General features: G+C 41.0%; 1 protein-coding gene across 3 annotated transcripts in view; it reads right to left on the bottom strand.

Moving 5' to 3' along the window:
- MED13L (mediator complex subunit 13L) overlaps nucleotides 1-24,135 on the bottom strand; it is a 210,022-nt gene extending 185,887 nt beyond the window's left edge. For all 3 annotated transcript variants that reach the window (XM_040986937.1, XM_040986938.1, XM_040986939.1), the window contains exon 1: nucleotides 23,933-24,135. In XM_040986937.1, coding sequence (XP_040842871.1) covers nucleotides 23,933-24,004 — 72 coding nt within the window. In that variant the 5' untranslated portion in view covers nucleotides 24,005-24,135. The remainder of the gene's footprint in view (nucleotides 1-23,932) is intronic.
- Nucleotides 24,136-24,349: the final 214 nt, after the last annotated feature.

Raw genomic sequence — 24,349 nt, 5'->3', positions numbered from 1 at the left:
GCTGTTTTCACTACAACCACAACTCCAACTTAAACTGGACAGCCTAAAACCTGACCGCACGCCTGCCGACCCTGAAGCAGGATAAGGTAAATGCACAAGCCGGACACCTGTGAGGGGCACCAGAATTGTCCTCCCATCAGAAACAACTAGAAAACTGGGGTGAAAATAAGAAATGAACATTTCTAGACATTGAACAACAGCCATTGCAGAACTAGGATTCCCAAGAGAAGAAAAACAAATGCGGGAAAGACAGCTGCTGGAAATTGTGAGAGAAGATCACTAGAAATAAGAAAACTATGCAGGAACCAACACTGGCACACCAAGTTAAGCCATAGCTTTTTTTCCTTTGTTTTTTAAAGACTTATTTCTTTTTATTGCAAAGGCAGATACACAGAGAGGAGGAGAGACAGAGAGGAAGATGTTCTGTCCAATGATTCACTACCCAAGGGGCTGCAAAGGCCAGAGCTGAGCCAGTCTGAAGCCAGGAGCTTCCTCCGGCTTCCTCCACATGCATGCAGGGTCCCAAGGTCTTGGGCCATCCTTGACTGCTTTCCAAGGCCACAAGCAGGGAGCTGGATGTTAAGTGCGGCTGCCGGGATTAGAACCGGCAGCTATATGGGATCCCGGTGTGTTCAAGGCAAGCACTTCAGCCGCTAGGCCATCGCACCTGGTCCTAAGCCATAGATTTTAATGCTGGCATCCCAAAAGAATGCTGGTTTGAGTTCTGGCTGTTTCACTATAGACCCAGCTCCTTACTAATGCATCTCTATCCTGATATCAGGTTAAAAGTAAATAATAGAAAAAGCTTTGCCATGCAAATGCTAAATATAAAGGAGCTGAAGTTGCTGGATTAACAAAGTTGATGCCAGCAGAATAACTATTACCAGGAATAAAAAAAATTGCATTACTAAAAATTTAAATTCAAAAAGACATAAAAAGTTTCAAATATGTATGCAACTAATAACAGTGTTTCAAAATACCTGAAACAAGAACAGAGGCACTGCTTTAAAGGCAAAAAAGGAGAAATCCAGAATTGCAGTTGCTGATTTCAACAGGCCTCCTCTCAGCAAATCAATAAACAGAAAATGAATAGGAATATGGAAAACGTGAATATGAGTATCAACTAAACATAACCAAATTGACATTTGCAAAGCATTACACCTTGAACAGTACTTTAATTTTCCAAATGCACATGGAACACCAACCATGAGGAAGCCAATGGACCTAGTTAATGACAAATTTATGTTCACTATATCAGTATGCCAATGCAGTTTATCTTTTTTTTTTAAGATCTTTGGGAAATAGGACAGAGTGTCCACACTACAATCAAGGGTGTTTGCCAGCTGGGGCCACCCCACCACCATCTCTACTGCCTCACTCATGGGGTGCCAGGACCAGGCAGGCAGGTGGACACCCATCAGTAGGGGCCAGGAGAGTGGGGACAGGTTGCAATGGAGCCACCCAAAGCAGGTTCATTTGACACATATAAAATGATTTCTGGGAGCTTCTAAGACCAGGCCACTGCACCTGCTGATAACCAAGGGTGCTGAAACAGGGTGGATCAGAAAGGGGAATTTGAGGGCCTCCCAGGGTCAGACCAAAGTATCTGCTCATGGAAGAGAGCTAGGGTCGGGGGCAGTTCTAGTGGGGTTCTTGGGCCATAGCACCCACTGGCACACAGGAGAACCAGGCCCGGGGCACCAGCCAGAGCTGAGGAGGTGAGACTGATCAGGCAGCTGCATCCACTGGTACATGTGTTTGCTGGTGAAAGAGGCAACCAGAGTCCAACCCTGCACCACGTGGCACACAGGAGAACAAGGTCTGAAGATCCTTAGGTAAAGGGGATTCCCAACTATGCCTCTGCACTAAATCCCTGACCTCAGGGAAAAGTACATGGACATGTGGTCTGATCTTGGAGCACATGTCGCAGGGCTGGGCCACCTCAGGTACTGACATATGTGCAAGAATGGAGAGCAATCCCAGAAGAACATGAAAGACAGACAGAGAACTCATCTAAGCCAGAAAAGACTTCAAGCACCTCATCAAAAATGGGGAAGACAATTTCAACAGCATTCCAAGCCAGGTTCTATAACAGGCACCTAGGTCTGTGAACACACTGAAGCAGAAAAACACAAAAGACCTTAGAAGAATTTCACACCTCTTGTGTAACAAAGCCAACAACCTCTTAGAACAATCAAGACCACCCAAGTTACATCCTTGGAGCGTTCTTGCCACACTGCGGCCTTAAAGGACTGTACAGGGTGATAACAAGGAGTGGCACACTTTCTCCCCACCCCCATGGTGAACACAGGAGTAAAGAACATTCATCTCACTACCCCTCATACCCTCTCCATGCTAAGCAGAATTAAAAGCTCACATGCTCGGGTCTGCTACTCCCTCAGCTCTGTAATAAATATTAAAATAAAATTTAAGAGAAAAAGAGCAAGAACTACTTAGGGGGAAATGTCATAAAAATGTTCCAGATTCATACATCAAGAACTATAAAGCAATTTGAGTGAAAATAAAGATAAAGAAATGAGCTAGACCACATTCAGACATCTCGAAAGTCTCAAAATTGTAACCATGCCAACTGCCACTAATTCAACCCAGAGGATTAGCATAATCCCAATTAAACTCCCACACTGATGAGCTGACTCCAAAATTTATTCTGCAGCCAGAACAGCCAAAACAATCTTGAAAAGGAACAAATTTGGAAAATATACTATGATTTCAAGACGTAAAAAGGTTTTGGTAATCAAAATATGGTAATAACAAGGATTTAAGCAGTCAGTGATGCAGTGATGCAGTCAAGCCATCACCCGCAAGGCCAGCATCCCACACGGGTTCATGTCTTAAGTTATTCATTTTCTGATACAGCTCCTTGCTAACGTGTCAAGGAAAACAGAGGAAGATGACCCAAGGGTTTGACCCCTACAACCCTTATGGGAGATCTGGGAGAAGTTGTGGTTTCCGGGACAGGCTGTTGAGGCCACCTGGGGAGAGAACCAAACCTTTCCCTCCCCCTGAAACTCTGACTTTCAAATAAATAATCTTTAACTTCAAAAAAAAAAAACATTTATAAAGTCAAGAAATACATGAACATATAGAAATGTATGCAGGTTATACTGGTTCTTAACAAATATGTCAAGATAATTCAAAGGGAAAAGAACAGTCTACAAATGTATGATGGTGAAACAACTAGAAATACACACGCAAAAATTAGCAAATAAAACACAGCCGCTCAAAAATCCATACCTCACACCATACAAATCAACTTACAGCATGTCCTTGGAACAACTCAAAACTGACAAATACCATTACAAAGCTTCCAGAATAAATTAAAAAATACTTGCTACCTCTAGAGTACAAAGAATTCTAAGATACAAAATCTACAAAACTAGAGAAAAGAAGGGTAATAAATTGGATCACTTAAAATTTAAAACTTTTGCTCTTCATACACAAGAGGAAAAAAAAGCAAGCCAAAAGTTAGAAGGAAATCCACAGTACATTTATCTGCCAATATATCTGTAGCCAGAATATTTGAAGTTTTATAATAAGAAAGCCTAATTTTTTAATTGAACAAGATATAAACAATCTACAACAGATATATAAACAACTTAATATGTACATATAGTCAATTTCTTTAACCATCAAGGAATCACAAATCAAAATCACAGTTACTACTACACACTACTACAAGGGGTAAAAAATTTAAAAGATGGTTATATTACATACTGCAATCATATAGAGTACTTAGAACTCATAGGTAAATGGTGGGATGTAAAGCTGCTACTACTTTTTACTTAAAGTTTGGCAATTCTTTATGAAGTGAGACTCCTAACTATTTTCAGAACTAAAATATTTACAGAAGCTAAATAAATAAATAAATAAATGACTTTTCTAGCCATCAGTTAAAAAGAGATAAGCAAACTGTGGCATTCCCACACAAGGAACTACTAGTTAGCAATAAAAAGGAGTGACCTACTTAAGCAATAATACGAACCACGTATTAAAAATTCTAAAGAAAGAAAAATGATTCTATGCTATCAAGAGACCAATGACAGCCTGGAGGTGGAAGGAAGACTAGAGGGGGAGCTGGGGGGCAGGAGGTAAGGACATTCTGACTGCAACACATCACATAAGAACTTTACTGCATCATAGAAAGGTCCTCTGCTTTGATTTCAGCAGGTGAATACATTTGTCAAAATCTGTAAAACTACACACTTAAAATGGGTATATTATTGCACGTAAATTATCTCAATATAAAAAATTTATGTAACAATGAAATTTATGAAAATAAGCTCTAATAATAAGCTGATTTCTAATAATTTGTAACAAAAGTTTTTATTTAAAAAGTTGATTTCTTTGAAAAGCAGAAGCCTCCAGCAACTAAGACTATGCCAGGTCAGAGTCAGGAAGTCAGTAATAAGTCCGTCACACGGGTGACAGGGACCCAAGAACCTGAGCCTTTACCCACTCATCAGCAGGAAGCTAGACTCAGAAGTGGAAATGGAGAGGACTGGTGCCATGGCTTAACTGGCTAATCCTGCACCCCAAATGGGTACCAATTCATGCCCCAGCTGTTCTACTTCCCATCCAGCTCCCTGATTGTGGCCTGGGAAAGCAGCAGAACATGGCCCAAAGCCATTGGATCCTGCACCACATGGGAGACCTGGAAGAAGCTCCTGGCTCCTAGCTTTGTACCAGCTCAGCTGTGGCCATTGCAGCCATTAGGAGAGCAAACCAGTAGATAGAAGATCTTTCTCTCAGTCTCTCCTTCTCTGTGTAAATGTGCCTTACCAATAAAAATTAATTCTTAAAAAAATATATAAACAAGAAGCAGTAGAAATGGAGCGTGAATCCAGGCATTCCAACGTGGGCACAGGTGGTCCAAGCAGTAGTTTAACCTGCACCATAACAGTCATCCCTCCAAAGCACATTCTGAGAGCCTCTTGTTTTTAAAAAGGCAGGTATGAACAGAGTGCTCTAAGAAATTTCCTTCTCATTTTTTCCTCCTCCTTCCTATCCAGACTGTCACCCTGAAGACTACAGCTCCAACAGTTACCATGGACAAAAAAAAACAAAGATGACACCATAGGAAGAGAAAATCCTCAGCCCCCTCAGTGATCAAACTAGTTGTTAAATATCTACCATTAGGCCTCATACATATATGTGTATAGATAGATAGATAGACAGATAGATAGATATAGATGTAGATATAGATATAGATAAAAAGAAAAAAAATTTCTACTATGCTTAAGCTATTTACCTATTTTTAAATAAGCACATGATTATGTTAAAAATTAAATCACGTTAGCTGGGTGATAAATTTTTGTTGAGAATACAGGTATGTCACAGGCTTTTAGCTTGCTACATTCATTGATCAAGACAATAAAGTACTCTAATTATTTTATTTTGCAAATGATACCTCAATTTGTAACAAAGAGAAAAAAAATCGCATTTCTCTGAGGGAAGAAATTTTAAACTGCATTATTACTCCATTAATCTCTGATGAAACTTTTAAAAAATGTAAACTGTATTATCACACCATTAATCTCAGGCAAATCTAAATGCTCTAGTGATTCTTACTTTCATGCTTGCACTAAATTATATGGTCTATGCTGTTAATGTTTAAAAGGCTTAGGAAACAAAGAGGCCAATAATATCTGGAACAGCAATGAAGAGCTTCAGTGGAGTCCTTAAAAATTTACAAGAAAGAGTGCACCCCACACGAGGCACAAGTCCAGGCCCTAAGTCGAGAATCGGCTCCTTTATAAATCTGAGCAAGTTTTTACATTTCTTCTGCAATGTCCTTCCCTGGCAAACAGCAGAGCAGCATGCAGATAATATGACCACTACATAAGAAACACAAGTGACTGGCTAGCAGTTAGGACACAGGAGTCCTCTCTGAAACACAAGAGCTTTGAGGTGAGGATGTGCACGGGATGGAAACAATTGTCCTCAAACAAAGAATCTTATTAGGAAATAGCTTGAAATACAAGAAAATTAAAAACCAACAGTGTTTTTGGAGATTTAACTGGTTTTAAAAGGCTTCGGATCAGCTCAGTTCTGTCCACTGCAGCCACTTGGGAAGCGACTCATTGGACAGAAAATCTTCCTCTCTGTCTCTGCTTCTCTATATATATTTTTATTTCCAATGAAAATAAATAAATCCTAAGGGGGAAAAAAAAAAGGTAAGACTCGGGCCAGAGTGGTGGTACAGCACACTAATTCTCTACCTTTGGTGTCAGCATCCCATATGTGTGCCGGTTCATGTCCCAGCTGCCCTACTTCTGATCCAGCCCTCTGCTTTGGCCTGGGAAAGCAGCAGAGGGTAGCAAAAGTCCTTGGGCCCCAAGCAAAGTTCTAGTCTCCCAAATTTGGAATAGCCCAGATCCAACCTTAGCAGCCCACCATTTGGGAAATGAACCAGCAGATGGAGGCGCTCTTCCTTTGTCTCCCTCACTGTAAGTTTGACATACAAATAAGATAAATAAATCTTTAGAAAAAAATCACAGTAGAAATCAGTATACTCTTTGGTATGAAAAGGTCACAGAACCCCACTAGAAATCAATAAATTGATCTTAGAGATTGAGCATGCTGAGAGTAGCAAAAGTTAAAATGATCCATTCCAGGCCAAGAGAGAATGAGCATTAAATACTTCCCATAGAAACATAAACTTCAAAATGGCCTATGGAAATAGCTATTAAAATTTAACGTGTAAGTGTAGTACAGAATGAAAATTAAAGAATCTTAACACTGGAACCAAATGCAGAAGGCTTTCCAGTCAACCAAAAGGCCACAGCCCAGCCTGAAATTCCAGTGAACAACCAAACTTAGGCTTTCTTGGGATTTTTTTTTTCTATTAAGGATTTTCTTTTGTTGGAAAGTCAGATCTACAGAGAGGAAGATCTTCCATCCATTGATTCACTACACAAGGGGCTGCAACAGCCAAAGCTGAGCCAATCCAAAGCAAAGAGCCAGGAGCTTCTTCATGGCCTCCTATGTGAGCGCAGGGTCCCAAAGCTTTGGGCCTCCTTGACTACTTTTCCAGGCCACAGGAGGGAGCTGGATTGGAAGCAAGGCAGCAGGGCCTAGAATCAGCACCCATATGGGATTCTGACGCAGGCAAGGCGAGGACTTTAGTCGCCAGGCTACCACGCCGGGCCCAATGCTTTTTCTTAAACTGGGTATAATTATGTCATGATCCTTTCTTGCATATGCTGGATTTCAGGATTTATTTATTATGAATATTACAGAAAGAGAGAAATATCATCTATCCCTGGGTCAATTCCTGATGGCAATAACAGCCTAGGAGCCAGGAGCTTCATCAGTGGGTGGCAAAGAGCCAGACACTAGGCCACACCCACTGCTTTTCCCATGGCATTAACAGAGAGCTGCCCTGCATGTGGCCTGGGAAAGCAGTCCATGATGGCCCAAAGACTTGGGACCCTACACCTGTGTGGGAGACCCGGAAGAGCTCCTGTCTCTTGGCTTCGGATTGGATTCACTTGGGGAGTGAATCATCGGGCGGAAGATCTTCCTCTCTGTGTCTCCTCCTCTCTGTAGATCTGCCTTTCCAATAAAAATAAATAAATATTTAAAAAACAAACAAACAAACAAACCAGGGAGCTGAATCCAGAAACAGCCAGGACAAGAAACGGTACCCATTCAGGATGCCTCAGAATGCCGGCATCCCAAGCAGCGGCCTTACCCACTATGCCATGCTACTTTCAATCTACTCAACATCTAATAAAAAAAAATTCTGAACCTGTATATGTATACAGGCACCCAGAAATGTGGAATATATATATGTATGTATGTATGTATTTTGGAATATATATATATCTTAAAAAAACAAAAACCTGGAATGATACAAATAAAGCTATTGGGAGTAACCTTTCTTTGGGGGATGAAAACTTTCATGTTTTATGTTAGATACTTCCATATTATCTGAATTTGAGACCAATTACATAATTTCTTATTAAATTTAGAAAAGAAATTACATTTTCAAATGCAATTATAATTATAAAAATTATAACCACAAGGAAGTATGTTAGTGAGCACAGCTGAATACAGAACCACTCACTGTAATTCTATCTCTGCACAAAAACGTGCACATAAACAGAAAACCTGGGGTAAAGCTGATCTAATGGACTGGCTGAAACATGAGCAATTTTTTACAGTTTTTCAAAAATTTTTTTTTTTTTTGGAAAGACAGATTTTACAAAGAGAGAAGGAGAGACAGAGTTCTTCCATCTGCTGGTTCACTCTCCAAATGGTAGCAATGGCCAGAACTGAGCTGATCCAAAGCTGGAAGCCAGGAGCTTCTTCCAGGTCTCACAGGTAGGTACAGTGTCCAAAGAACTTGGGCCTTCCTCTGCTGCCTTCCCAGTCTGTAAACAGTTAATTGGATCAGAAGTAGAGCAGCTGGAATATGAACCAGCACCAGGAAGGAATGTCAGCACTAGCAGGCAGAGGATTAGCATGATATGCCACCATATCATGCTAATTTTTTAAAGAAATTTTTAAAAATGACAACTGCAACCAAGCCACTGCTCTAACTACAGAGGAAAAACCTCCCCATGGGGAAAGAAAAATGAAATGTACAGCTAACCGACAATGGCCAGCACAATGCACACTGTGCCTCTAAGTGCACTCGGTACCACTGGACAGGTCCCCCACCACACCAAGCAGGGACAGCTAAAGGTTCTGGAGTGCATATGTACATTTTTGCATTTAACTGAGGACAGGGTTGTGAAAGTCAAAATGCAACCGTGAAGGGATGGCTGCAGAGCATCGGAACAGCCCAAGAAATGCACCAAGGAACTGTAAAGGGAGGGTGGAGAGGGACAGGAAGGAAGAGAAAGGCTTCTCAGAAGGCAAAACAAAAATACAACATGGAACAATCATCACACTCTCCACAACTATAAACATAATGCACAGGAGGCAAACCAAGGACCAGAGGGAAAAACAGAACAATGGGAATAAAAATTTGAAAGAACACAAAATCAGAATAAAAAAAGGCACCAATGCTAAATATTGTTCGGTGCTGTTCACAAATGCCCTCTCTATTCTTCTCTGGCTCCAAGATAGGGCTATGGGGAGCCACGTATTTCATCTTCCCACCAAAAATGTCACTGGCCCAGAATTAAAACACACGAACCTTCTATGGTTAAAACATCATGGAGCGGGTTTGCACAAGGAAACGGCATCTGCTCTAACCCTAACTAACTCCTCTGAGACAAAGCTTCTAGTAGCTAAAGGTGAAGGGGCACGCCAAGCGCTGTAGGGTTCTGCCACTCGATGTTCTCTCTTCCTACCAGCTTCCTCCAGGCCTACTTCTGCTATGCCACGCTTCACTCTTGAGCTCTGCCAGAGTCCGAATCATGTCTCCAATCACTACCACTTGCCAAAGGCCCTGCTAGACCCACCTCACAGATCTGGCCACTTCTTTCTTCCTCACTTCTACCTCTGCCTCCCTCAGACCCAAATAAATCGTATTCTTCTGGACTCAAGTCTCTTCTGGAAAGAGGTCAGTTACAAATAAGAACCTTAGTTTTACTTTCATTTCACAATTCCCTGCTTAAAACTTGAGTTCTGTAGGGCTTCCTTTAACAACTGGAACAGATTCAGGAAATACTTTCCTATGCACACACCTGCGATCCAAGAAGTCTGTTGCTTAACATGTACGGTTCTTAGGTGTTGCTATTTCTTTTTGTTTGTTTGTTTTTTAAAGATTCACTTTATCTTCATTGGAAAGGCAGACATACACAGAGGAGAGATAGACAAAAGTTCTTCCATCACTCCAAGTGGCCGAAACAAGCCAGAGCTGAGCCGATCTGAAGCCAGCAGATAGGAACTTCTTCTGGGTCTCCCATGTGCGAGTGTAGGGTTCCAAAGCCTTGGGCCATCCTCAACTGCTTTCCCAGACCACGAGCAGGGAGCTGGATGGGAAGCGGAGCAGTCAGGAAACAAACCAGCACCCATATGGAATCTGGTGTGTGCAAGGCGAGGGCTTTAACCAATAGGCTCCCAAGCTGGGCCCTCTTTTGTATGTACAAGAAAATAAATTTAAGAAAACCAGGAACATCTGTTTGCCATTTGATTTCTCTCCTGTGAAATGCAAAATTGGTCACAAAGTCCTGTAAATTCTACCTCCAAAGTACATATAAATCCATTTCCTTGTTCCCATTCCTCCTGGCCCTGCAGGATTTCTCGTTCCTGTACCTTCTGAGAGCCTCTTCCTGTCCTGATTTCTCTTTTGTTTTATATCCATATTCCACAAGTCACACAAGTTTCTCTTTAAAACATAAATCTGATCATGTCATTACCCTCCTTAAAACCCTTCATGCATGCTTCTCTGCACACTGAATTAACTCGCAGCTCCTCCCATAATCCAATCTGGCATAAACCTTTCATCTTGTCTCCCATCTAGTAAAGAGATGGTATTAAATAAAAAGTCATGAAGTCTAAAAGAACATGTCTAACAATGTCTAGAAATATTTTAAGACCTATACTACTGTATTACCTAATTATTTATGTAAATGATAAATTCACTTCTCTCAACCATACAAGATAACACAAATCAATCTTTTATAAAACAATTAAACTAAGTTAACACATTAAAACTGGGCTGGGCTATACAAAAACATTACCAGTTTTAATTCCAAAATTGAAATATAATAGTTATTTTCTGAAATGAGTGTTAACATACTGTCAGCTCTGGGTACTTAACAGTGTATCATATCCACCAAATGAGAAAGTTTAGCAACAAAATACAAATTACTTTAGCTGATCAATGTCTACCTTTGTGAGTGTCACTCATTTTTCATCTGGAATATTCCTTGGGTTTACTACAGAAACTGCCAACACAAGCTATTCATCAAAAGAAAAATATTTCTATTTCAAAACAAATTTATACAATTTGCTAAAGGAGCCAGTTTAAGGACAGGTTCTCCAGAGAATCACCCCCAACTGATGAACTAAATGTTATCAGATCCTGCAAACAGCTTCAAGGAAAAAACCATCTGTCTGGGCTTCAAAGCTCAGTTTCACAACCAAGTCACTAACAGAAAACAAAATATCATGTCCACACATCTTTCTCCAGTGATTTATAGACAACCACTGATTTTCGCTATTTGGGGTCATGACACTTTATTCAATCTGTACAGATGATTGCATCTTTTTCATGTAAAGCAACATACTTTGAAAACTGTGGCTTGAGTAACAAATCTTACCTAAGGACTTGTATTTCAGAGAATACTTACGCTCCTCAGTAGCTATGACATAGATCTATGCGCCAGTACAAATTCTAAACACTAGGGGACAGTACAATGGCTGAACTGGCCATCCTCAATCTGCAAGTGCCAGCATCCCATATGGGCAGTGGTTCATATCCCAGCTGTTCCCTGCTTGTGGCCTGGGAAACCAGTGGAGGATGGCTCACGGTCTTGGGACCTTGCACCCATTTGAGACCACAGGAGGTTCCTGGCTCCTGGCTTACAGCTCTGTCACTGTGTCCTCTTGAGGAATAAACCAGTGGATGGAATATCTTTTCTTATCTCTACTTTCTAAATCTGCCTTTCCAAGAAAAATAAGTAAATAGTATAGCATTTAAAAAAATTATAAGTGATAAATTACTCAAGCATAGTATGAACCTGAAATGCCTTAAAGTAGTTATTCATACTTGTTTAATATATTATGCAGCTAAATCTTAATAAAATATCCCTAATTCTAGGATTAAATCACAATACTTTTATGACAGGATTTGAATTCCTTTTTCAATATCAAAACTACTAAAGAAAAAAAAGAACAATAAAACCATCTACGGAAATCAGAGTGTAACGAGAAAATATCCAAATATCCAAATAAAATATTTCTTAACTCAAAACCAAAAAATACTTGCTATGCCTTTGTAATATATAATCTAAACAACCAGTTAGCAGTTTCCCTACTATGGATAAAACATCTAAGGATTAGGGCAACTGACCATAAGGAAAAATCCTAAATAAATTCTGAACCCAGGAGCCAGGAGCCTCCTCTGGGTCTGCTACACCAGTACAGGGTCCCAAGGCTTTGGGCTGACTTCTACTGCTTTCCCAGGCGACAAGCAAGAAGCTAGATGGGAGGTGGAGCAGCCAGGACATGAACTGGCACCCGTACTGCTGGCACTTACAAAGTGAAGATTTAGCCAAACGAGCCACCGTGCCAGAATACAAATATTTTAAAATATTTTTAAAATGATAAGATTTGGGGAATAAATTGTCTGTAAAAGAAATCCCAAGGCAAAAGGAGCAAAACCAATTCTAAACAACAACTATGATATTTGATCCGTGTCAAAGTGTGTCAGAGTTCTGGCAGGATTCAAAAATCAGTTTTAAACTCTTTAAGATAATCACTAAAGCAGAATAAAGAATCAAGTACTTGTAATCAATCATCATCAGATAAAATGTAAAGGTTTCTGATGCTGTTTACTCAGGGTCAAGCTTAACATCTGATCTCTGAATACAAGAAGCGCTCAGGCTACGAGAGACGGTCCTTGCTTCCTTCACACTGATTCTCTTATATTCTCAAGCATTTGACTTTTTAAAAAAAGATTTTGTATATGAAAGGTAGTTTTTTTTTTAGATTTTTTTTTTTGTATTGGAAAGGCAGTCATACAGAGAGGAGATAGAAAAATCTTTCTTCCACTGATTCACTCCCCAAGTGCCACTACAGCCAGAGCTGAACCAATCCGAAGCCAGGAGCCAGGAGCTTCTTCCAGGTCTCCCACGCGGGCACAGGGTCCCAAGGCTTTGGACCGTCCTCAACTGCTTTCCCAGGCCACAAGCAGGGAGCTGGATGGGAAGCAGAGCAACTGAACATGAACCAACACCCATGTTGTGTACACAAGGCGAGGTCTTTAGCCACTAGTCTATTGCATTGGATCCCAAACATTTGACTTCTAAGAGGTATCTACACTCTGTACTAGTACTAATCCTGTCTCCTGGGTTCTTGACACTCCAGCCAGACTCTTTAATAGATTATCCTCTTCTTTAAAGGAGTATCTTTCTCTTATCTTCTGTCCTGCACCACTGCTGCTCCTCAGTGTATGATCACAAACCTTCCTTTCAGGCTTTTTAACCCTGTCCATGCCCTGCTTGTTTCACAAAACAATATTCATGCTAGCTCACCCTGCCAGCCATCCCTGCCTTCCATAATCCAAGCTCCATCCTAAACTGTCACATGCAGTGATTCCAACTGCCAAGCTGCCCAAGCAGCAAACCCTTTTCACTCTTAACCTCTCCCCTTTAAGGTCGAGCACAACTTTCTTTAAAAATCTTGAATGTTTCTTTTGTTGTTGGTCAGAGAAAGTAAATTATAGTGTCCACCCAAGCCATATAGAATACCTACATCTGAAATGTAAAAAGCCTAGGCTTCACAAGAAATAATCCTAAACCAAACAAATTTGTTCTAACTGCACAGAATGTAAAGTTTGGTGGGCTACACCGTTCCACAATTCTAATTCATCTATTAAGAGAGCAGTCCTAGCAAGGCTTTAACACACTGTTACATGGAACACCACTTCACATACTCGCTTCTCCTCAATTTGTTTCTTATAATACTTTCTATATCATCTTGGATTATCTCCCATTTTAGTTTCATACTCCATCTGCTCATTTAAGATTCACGTCTGTCCAGTTTCTGAAACATGTCACTTTAGTCATTAGCATTTTGCGTAATATAACACTGTTATTTTAAGTTCCAAATTCAGTTATTTTGGAAAACTATTTTATTACTTTATCATCACCATTTCTTAATCTAAATTGGCCAGCTCACGCTTCAGATTTTCCACCTAAAAAAATTTAATTTCAGAAAGTTTGAGTACAATCTTTTAAAAAGGAAATCAAGACCCAGGACCATAAATCACAAAAGCATCCTAGAGTCTTCAGTAAGACTCTCCAGCCACATCCACCATGAAGATGCAGCTGAATACCAGCCCTGTGGGGTTTTTCTGGCTGCAGCTGTCATGCAATCCATGCTTCTCCCCCTTGGTACTTAAAGTGCAATGTAACATCTGAGAAATCACATAGCATCCATAGCTCTTTTTCCCACAAACTAGGCTCTAAACCCTTTAAGCTAATTTGATCTCAAACACTGCAGGTGAAAAACTCAACATTTCTAGATATCACTTCATTGACTACACCATCCAAGCACACCCTCAAATTCCCCTTGAAATCTCACTGAGTTTCAGAAGTCTTCATTTACCAAACAAAATATCAAGCAGAAACTTTGTCTCCAGTTGGAGGAGAAAAGGGAGGGAGTTACAGGGCAAAAAAGACAATCTTTTCATGGTGACAGCAGAGAACCTGCCACTAATGTCAACATTTTAATAGACGGGTATCAGCAAAATGACAGCAGCAGCAGGTCCCTGCAGGAAAGCAGGCAAGATCTGCCCTCAATCCTCACTCCCAAGTGCTGCTCTTCCTGCAGGAACCCTCCTGCACTCCAGTCTCTGCAAGCCTCTGTCTAAGAGTAATGGCGTGCCAGACCCAGAGCTGGGGGTGGTCCTGCTCCCTCTGCCAGGCACTGCACAGGCTTTCAGCAGTCGGCTGGGATTGCCTGCACTGTGGGCAGAGCAAAGGAACTCCAGTCACTCTAAGCATCAAGTCAATGCCCATAAAAATACTGTGAAAAACAGTAGCTGAATTCTAACACACATGTAATTAAGAACAGTACAAGGTAAATAGGTTGACTATCATCTGTAGCAACACACAAGTCAAAGGTTATTTTATAAAACAAACTTATAAATTCACTTTTTAGCACTTTAGAATACTAGAGAATACCTACAGGTAAAATTTTAAACCTCTAGATAAAACATAACACTATTCATAGTCAACGTGACTAATACAAAAACTAAGGATTTGTGAGAGGGTTTTCCTTCCTTCAGCAAGGACTAAACAATACTTTTAGATACTGCCACATTATTAAATGCAAAATAGATATTAACCAGTGCCTGAGTTGTCTCTGTTCAAAACATAGTAAGAGTTGTGACATGCATGTCAGACTAAAACGTGATTTAGTCTTTAGGAAGAAAACTATATTTATTAAGTACTAGTCTGACATTCCCTGAGACAAATCTCAAAATGTTAACGGAAACACTACTTAAAGTTCAAAGATCACTCAGGAGTTGCCAAGGAATTTATAGCCTAAACTACCAAATAAAAGCCACAGTTCAGCTCCCTCAGCCAATCACGGGCTCAGACTTAGTTCAACAAAATCATCTAGCACATTAAAGACAAACCACACAACTCTGAACAATATGTACCAACCAAAGAGTCATAAATACTAATTTCCAGCTTTTAGATCACAACTTATAAAGACAAAAGAAGCAGTTTAATCCTCTACTCATTACCTCAAAAAAAAAAAAAAGTAAAAAAAAACACAAAAAGTGCAAAGAAAACTGCTATCACTTCAGTGTTACAAGTTGCTGGTTAACTGCCTATTGCCACTCTGACTTTAGCTGTAATTTAGTAGCAATCTCTTTCTATTTAAAAACATTACCCAGGCACAAGCACCTGTCTCGGCAGCTAGGCTACCTCTTGGGACACCTGCATTCCATATCAGAGTCCAGAGTCCAAGGTTCCAGTCCCAGTTCCAAACTACAGTTTCCGGCTAATGCATACCCTGGAAGGCGGCAGGCGATGGCCCAATCACTCGGGTCTCTGCTTTCCATGTGGAAAATCCAATCTGAACTCTGGCCTCCAGGCTTCTTAGCCTGGCCCAGTGCCAGTGGTTGCAGACATTTGGAGGAGTGAACCAGCAAATAGCAAATTACTCCTCTGTGTCTACCTTTCAAATAAATAGAAACAATTTTTAACTGCCTAATCACTCAAAATATGTCCCTTAAAGGGTGCTCAAAATGACTTTTCACACTGTGTTGTCCATATTCTCACCAAGTTCTCAAAAGAGAAACTGAGCCAATATTAAACAATCAACAGGATCTGGTTAATCTCTACTAAAAATGATGAATACAACTTACATTTCCCTGTTACAAGTACGATGCCCACTTTACTTTTCTCACGGAATGAAAACTTACAACGGAAGATTGAGTACAGGTGCTCCCATATCGCTTACAGAAAGTGAAAAATTCCATATCAAGCCTCAAACAAAATCCACAACAGGTTGCAAAATTTATAGGTCGTTTATCATGCTATGGAAAATGTAAATACTGACTTCCTATTCCTTTGAGGTTTGATATGATAACACAATCAAGTTTGAATTCTTCAATGGAAATTTCCTAGATTTCATTTAAAACATTACCAAGCCACATTATGGACAGTCTCAATAATATGGAACACAAAGCCAAGCACCTAAAATTTTCAAATAAAAAGTACACGTGTGGGCTGTACATTGTGGCCCTGCGGGATATCCACATGCCATACTGGAGTGCCTGGTTCAAGTCCCAACTACAGGACTTCCGATTCAGCTTCCTGCCAATTAAGAGGAGTAGATGATTGCTCAAGCACCAGAGTCTCTGTCATCCACAAGGGGGTCTTGTGGGTGAGCACAGGCTTTGGCCCAGTCCTACATTGCCTGCAGCCAGAAAAGAGATTTCTCTCTTGTGTTTCTCCCTCTGTCATTCCTCCTTTCAAATAAGCGAAGAACTAAAAACAGCACACTAGTGATGAGAACCCCAAAGGGCCGTGAGTCCTTTGGGAATTTGAGGGAAAGTTAACTATCCTGCTGCTCCATTAACAAATACTTCTTGGGTATCTAACAAGGAAGAACATGAATGCAACAATGTTTCCTGTAAAGATAGGAGGCGGGGTTGCTGCCCAAAGAGGCTCATCTGCTTATCAGAAGTACTCAGAAACAGTTACACACAAGGAGCAGAGGGACCAGTTGAGTCTCTGCGGTCATCAGAGAAAGTACCACAGAAGTGGCATTTAAACGACTGAAAAAAAGGTGTAGAATTGTGCAGAGGTACTGCGCAGGAAGGGCACTGCAATGTTCGAGCATTAGGATCTCTAAGTGGGTCTTACATCTTTTGGGGGCCTTAATCATAGGACTTGTCAACAAAATGTTTTGTCACACCAATCACAGTTTTGAATACCTTATTTGTTAGTTCTCTGATCAATCTTTCCTAATACATTAAATAATCTGCAAACAAGCAGAAGCCTCACATATCTTTCTCAAAAACACTTCCTCACCAATCTATCAATGTTCTTCAGGAGAGGGGGATGGAATGACTTTTGTTCAATGTAATAATTTAGACTAACAATTTATTATTAAATTCCTACTCAACAATATGAAAATTTTGTTCAAAAGTACACATTTTATTTGAAACAAATATCTTCCACAAACTTAATTTTAATGTCAAATAACTGCCTCAAATATATTCATGATTAACAATATATTTTAGAGTTGAAGTAAAAAGACCCACTGAAGATTTTAAAAGAAATATTCAACTAAAAGGTTATTATTTATCTTTTAAGTTAAATCTACAAATTTAAACCATACAAAATGAAGACACAAATGAAACTGTAATAAAATCAACATTCGTTGACCAGTAATGGACTTGCATTCTATTAAAAAAACAAAATCACAAAAATGTTGAAAGTTTTCAGGCAAGACTCTGTGCTATTTCACAATAGTGGAAATATAATTTTACATAAGATTCCACCACAATTCATCCAGAATGAGAAAGCTGACATTGCAAAATATACATAATAAACTACAACGGAGACACCAATAACATCTACACTCGGGCCAATGATTCTCCTCTCATCCAGAAAGAAAGGAAAAACATCTAATTCTTTTTCAGATCAGAATTCCAATATACTCTGAAGAGTATTCTAGCAGCTTAAAAAGGAAAAAATTCCTACTCCAGAAAACTAAAATACCCTGATAGCAATGCATATTTAGGACTGTCTAAAGAAGCACTATTACATTTCTTTTAAGATTTATCTATTTTTCTCATTGGAAAGGCAGATATACAGAGGAAGAGAGACAGAGAGAAAGATCTTCCGTCCAATGGTTCACTCCCCAAGCGGCCACAACGGCTTGAACTGAGCCAATCCAAAGCCAGGAGCCAGGAGCTCTTCCAGGTCTCCCACGCAGGTGTTGCAGGGTCACAAGGATTTGGGCCATCATGGACTGCTTTCCCAGGCCACAAGCAGGGAACTGGATGGGAAGCGGGGGCTGCCAGAATTAGAACCAGCGCCCACATGGGATCCCAGTGTGTGCAAGGCGAGGACTTCAACCACTACGCTATCGCACTGGGCCCGAGCACTATTAAAATTTATGAGAACAGAATCTGCTCTATCCTACAGAGATCTTAAAAATCAAACAACAAAACACTGTAGCAGAATATGGGAACTGTCCCTGAGATAAACATACAACAAGATTTTAACACAATTTAAAGCCACTTTTGTTTCAACTAAAGCAAGGATTAAAAAGCATGCTGATACACATTCGTGACTTTATACTAAACAAAAGTTGAGCAGGCATACATATTTCATTCATGCAAATGAGTCTGAATTTACAATTCCTCGTTTATGTTAATATTTACCAAGATTAATGGAATATCATCTCCCCTATGTAATGAAGTGAATTCCCCCAACAACACAAAGCTAACATTCTCAAATCTTTCAAATAAACAATGAAAGCATATATTATAAAAGGAAATTATCTGAACAGGATCAGAAAAAAACTTAAATGACTCAAGCAGGAAAAAAAGTCCTAAAAGTCCATTACAAATATTGACTAATTCTAAAACTCTAAGCAAGTCCTATGGAACAAATGTGTGTACGCATGTGTATGCTCGAGTGTGTATTTTAACTATACCCCCACAGGCACATTTTAGGCTACCCAATTATCTCACTTTGCAATGTATTAAATGCAATTCTTGAAATACAAATGTTTATAAAATGACAAAACAGAAATGCTGGTGGCCAACACTATACAGAGTCTGAGAAGAAATCTGTACACACTGTGTCTCAAAAATAAACCAAACTAATAATAGCAATGCTGTGGAAACCTTACTCCTCCAGTTCTAATAAGTGATCGCAATATACAGTTCAATATTTAATATCCAACCATCTTACTAATTCTCATAAGCTTCATCTAATCTCTCACTGGCCAGCTCCTCTGAAATAAATGTGTCATCCACTTTTGGGAGACACAGGAACACGTTGTTTAAAAAAAGGAACATTACTATTATCTTCTATAAAAAACAAATAAAACGTTTCCCAAAACACATAGTCTGTCTTGAATCAAACTTCTGAGAAACAGCTGAATCAGTCATTCCTACACATCCAGGTATCTGACGTCATTACTGTCCACACAACACTTTCATCTCAATTTCAAATCATTTGGAAAATGGAACTGTGGCATGAACTTCAGTTTTGCTAATGAATATCACAACTTATTTTTGCATAATATAAACTGGCAACAGAGCATCTTCTTTATTAATCTCACAAGTGGAGATCATTGAAAGTGTTTGATGAATACAATTAACTCACAATTAACTAGGCTAAATTAGCCAGGGAACAAAAAAGATCAATCAATTTTTCCACAACTAATTGATAAAACCCCACTACCAGAACTTAATGTTATTCAAAGGAATGCCCTAAAAGCCTTTTTCCTTCATATAAATATCTAATATATCCCTAAAAGAATGACTAAAACACTTCAAAGCAGAGTGATAAGCTACGTAAACATCTGGCAAAAACTCAATGCCCTCACTGCCCTACATGCAGTGCCCTGTCCATCCTGACAAGGAGGAAACAGACCCAACCTCACGTCTTCCCCAGGAGCAGAGAAATATCTTTAAGCACACACATCTTAGAACCTTATTTTCTCTTTAAAATTATGAACTCATCACACATACAAATGGCTTTTAAAACAGTCCAGTAAACTGCTACACTACGCCTTAAATTGCTGTCTATTATGTACTTTAAAATATTTACTAGCAATTGGAGGTTAATATGGCAACTATTACTGGGTGGCAATTATTACCATTAAAAATATATAAATACTCTAACACCATGTGCTGCTAACAACAAATGCTGAACAGAAAGCACACATTAGCAAATTATAAATCTTTTCACTGACTACAACTAATCATCATGAAAAAAGATGCTTTAAATATAAATGCTAAAATTGCAAGTTGAGATGAGAAAACACCTCTTGTGTATGTAATACTTGGCAATATAGAATAGTAAAGACCTCATTCATTTTTCTTTCATTTGATGGTGCTCCCCATTTAGTTCTAGCACAAAAGAATAGATTCCAAAGTTTCTGTGCTTACAACTATTTCCCCCTGCTGCAAAAAAAAAATAATCTCTTAAAACAGAAAGAAACCGGGTCAACAACAGATTACGTTAAGAGCTTCAAATATAAAATTAATAACCTTCATCAGGAATTAAGTACTAATGTGTACATGTGTGCTTCAGCAATAACTCGAGATCGTCACCCAATTATCAGTCAGAAAGATGCTAAGCAAATAAAACAACATAAACGTGGAACAAGCATATTTAAGAATTAAAGATCACTCCCTCATGTCAAAGAGCATATACTTAAATCCACTTAGAGGTCACAGAATCACTTGCATCAGATTATCTCAATATGAAAACAAAAATACATACTTAACATCTGGAAATTATAATGTCTTCCACAAGGGTAGGTTCCTATCCCACAGGGCGCACTGTTAAGCTTTCCAAAAAGGCAGATTTAACACCCTGAACTGAATTAGAACTGAGTGAATATGTAACAAGAGTCACCCAGAGCTGTGATGGACAGCATGAGAAAACAGTTTTGAGTCACAAAGGCACAGCCAGGCCCGCATTTAATGCAGTAGCTACAAATCTCACAGCAGTGAAGAATAAGAAACACATACAATGACCCATATCATACACACACAATGGCATTCTTCACACGCTGGCAAAGGGGGAAGGCGGCTGAGGAAAGATTTCAGCAAATTTGATGCTGTGCAGTAGAAAAATCATAAAACAAAACAAAACAAAAAAAAGATTCGCAAAGATCCTAAGGCAGCTGACTGCACAGCCAACTTTTGCCAAACCATAATGAACACCACCAGGTGACAAAACGGGTGGGTCCTTACTGTGCCTGGCACTTTCCTCTCTGGCTTCGACTCCCATCTACACTAACAAGAGCACCTAGGTAAATATAAACAATACCTTGCTCAAAAGTAAACAAATAAAAAGAAAACTGAGCCAAAACACCATATTCTCAAATAAGCTATTATTAAACACATTAAGAGTTGCTTTATTTCAACAAGAGCCCATCAGCTCTCCTTTGGAATTAAGTATTCTATGCAATGTATTTTAGGTAACATTTTTGATATCCCAGGTGGCTGCTGTACGTGATTTTCAAGAAAAATGCTCAATTTTGAAGCAGAAAAATTCACTAAGTCAGCAGTTTAATTCAGAATTTCTTTTAATTGCACTTTATCCCCTCTCCACGTATAAGCGAATGTAAGTACATTTTAAAGTCAAAAAAAAAAGCCTTAACATTCCTGTACTTTTATAGTTCAAATTTTCTAAAGACAATTATACTTAAAAAGAAGTACTGTATTCAAGAGCAACTCCTGGGTAGAGAGATCTGAGAAATCAATCCCCACAGCACACTACTTGAGGAGGTCAGAGACTCCCCTCCGTGGACAGCTTCTCCAGAAGCACCCCCAGCATCTCATCGGAGACATCATCGCCGACAGAAGCTTTTTCAAAAAGGAATGTCCTGGAGACAAGCTGTAGGAGCAGCAGACCCCCCGCCCCCCGGCAGAATCCACACATGCACAAGCCCTCATAGTCAGCAGGACATAGGACCATGTGGGCGCTCCCCCCCCACTATCGGTGCACTTGGTTATTTTAATTACCTGTAGCTATGTCGATGTGGTCACCAGTCACCCAACAAAAAAAAAAAAATTGCTAATGTTCCTTAATCAATACATTTGCTAATCTATGAACATTCCTCAACCTAAGGGCAAATGATAGATTGATGGGAAGAAAAGAAGCAAAGTGAGTTTCATTGCCATATATGAAAAGATCAAGGGAAACCATCACAAGTGCGGAGAGGAAGATTCGCAACTTGTAATTTAATGTTAAGATTAAACGCGATAAAAATGTTTGATGGTTAAAAAAACTGTAAGTGATTCCACACCACAGTAGCAGCAGCGACACTGTATCAGTGTTCGTAGGAAAAAAAAAAAAAAACCCACAAATGCAATGTATTTATCTGTACAAATGCCGTAACATATTTAATAACACTTCCACTCAAAAAGTTGGCAAGATTTTGTATTTCTCCACTAGCCTCAAAGGGAAAAAAGCATCTATGCCACCCATAATTAAATCTAACTAATTACAATTTGAACACTAAATTATTTATCCAGTATAAACAAAGATTAAGAATAATGCTGCTATCTACAGCAGGAATTACAGAAAATAATTTCCAACATGCATGTTCTCCAAAAGTCTGCCCTCCTCACTCCCCCCCCCCAAAAAAACTGGATATATAACTTAAAATAAGTTGGGGCTTTTTTAAGGTTAAATTAAATAAAGCGTTCTGCCAATTTTCCAATTATATTCTACGCTTGAAACATAATTGCCTTACATCTGTTTACAAATCTTTGCTCAATATTTAAACAAATTCGTAGTCTCTCGGGCACATAGCTATACATACAGTAACTCATGCACAAAGCACATATTTAAAGACCACGCATTGCAATTATTAGTCCAAACGCCAGGTTTAACAACGTGAATGTTTTCAGAGCTAGGTAATACGACCCAATAAAAAGCAAAGATGGCATTTACCACCAAATGTCACCAGCATGCCAGGAAAGAGTTGCTGGAGCCCTATACATTTTTAATTTCAATGACTGTAGACGCCGTCGTCGGGTGCCGGGCTTCCACGAGAACAATTGACACCCTAAACTGCTTCCAGATTAAGGCAGGCGATGCAAATCCAGAGGAAAAGTTGTCAATTATCAAAGAGCGAGAGTGCAAGAGGCGAAGGCAGATAAAAGCGATGCTATCACACTGCCCAGCTTGTTGCTTTTGTGTGTGCATTTGTGTATTCGTTGTGAGAAGAGAGAATTAAAGAAAAACAAAAATTAAGAGACATCCGAGGAGAGGGAGGTAAAGCTCTCTCCGCCTTCCCGACAGCTCGGGGCCCTGACTCCACCGGCTCCGGCGCGGGGAGCCCCGAGAGGCGGGCGGCAGGTCCGTGTTTACAAGCACCGGAGCTCGGGGTAGCAAGAGTCCTTTCCCCACACAATCGCAATTCAATTAACTGTTTTCGGGCGAAATTGCAGGTGTCATTGTGGAATCAAAAGAAAAAAAATTCAAAAGGCAGGCGGGCGGCCGATCCAGCCCCAAGGAGGGAAAAGGACTGCTGATCGCAGACGCGGGCAGCACCAGGCAAAGCCTTCCACATTTAGGAAGGGAAGGCACGGCAAGGAGGAGGGGGGGGGGGGGACGGGGGTAGAGGGGAGGGGAAGAGGGGTGTGATTGCAACAGAGGGTGGGCGTTCGAAGTGCGACCCAGAATCCGCAGCTTGGAGACTTCCACATGCAAATTCCACGCCGAGCGCCGCGCTCACAAATGATTTTTTAAAGAGCCAAATAAACACTGGATGGGATCCAAGGCCAGAGAGAGACGATCCAAAGGGGGGGTGGGGGGGTGAGAATCAGCCGAGAGGCGAAACGGCAGCGGCGGGGAGAGAGGAGAGAGAGAGAGAGAGAGAGAGAGAGAGAGAGAGGCGAGGGAGGGGCGAAGTCCCGGCGGCGGGAGGAGAAAGTTGGTGTCGGCGGCGGCGGAGGTCGGGCGGGGACCCCCCTTCCCCACCCACCGACCCACCGCACCGCACCGCACCGCACCGCTCCGCGTCCCCGGCCTGCCGCTCCCTCCCCGCGGCCCCGGCTACTCACCAGCGAGAAGAGGTTGGAGTGACAATCCTCCAGGCTCGCCCCGTTCGCCACCCAGTTCGCTGCCGCAGTCATGATCCTCCGCGAGCCCGGCCGCCGCCAGAGCGGGGCATGTCGGAGCGAGGTGTCCGAGGCGAGGCCGGGCCGGGCCGGGGAGCGCGGAGTGGCCGGGTCGGGGTCGGGGCCGGGGCCGGGGCCGGAGGAGGAGCAGCAGCAGCAGCGGCGGCGGCGGCAGCAGCGGCGGCGGCGGCGGCGGGAGGAGGAGGAGGAGCAGGGCGGGAGGGCCGGCGGGCGGGCGGGAGGCGCCGCGGAGACGCCGCGCCGGGGGCGGCGGGCCCGGGCCGCCGGTGGGGGGGGATCGGCGGCGGCCGCGCGGCTCCTTCCTGCTCGGGCGGCGGCGGCGGCGGCGGCGGCGGCGGC

The sequence above is a fragment of the Ochotona curzoniae genome, unplaced genomic scaffold (genome assembly GCF_017591425.1).
Source record: "Ochotona curzoniae isolate NIBS_2020 unplaced genomic scaffold, NIBS_Ocur_1.0 contig_46, whole genome shotgun sequence".
In the NCBI taxonomy this organism is placed as follows: Eukaryota; Metazoa; Chordata; class Mammalia; order Lagomorpha; family Ochotonidae; genus Ochotona; species Ochotona curzoniae.
The sequence above is the reverse complement of the archived record's forward strand: the minus strand, read 5'-3'. Positions and strand labels throughout refer to the sequence as shown.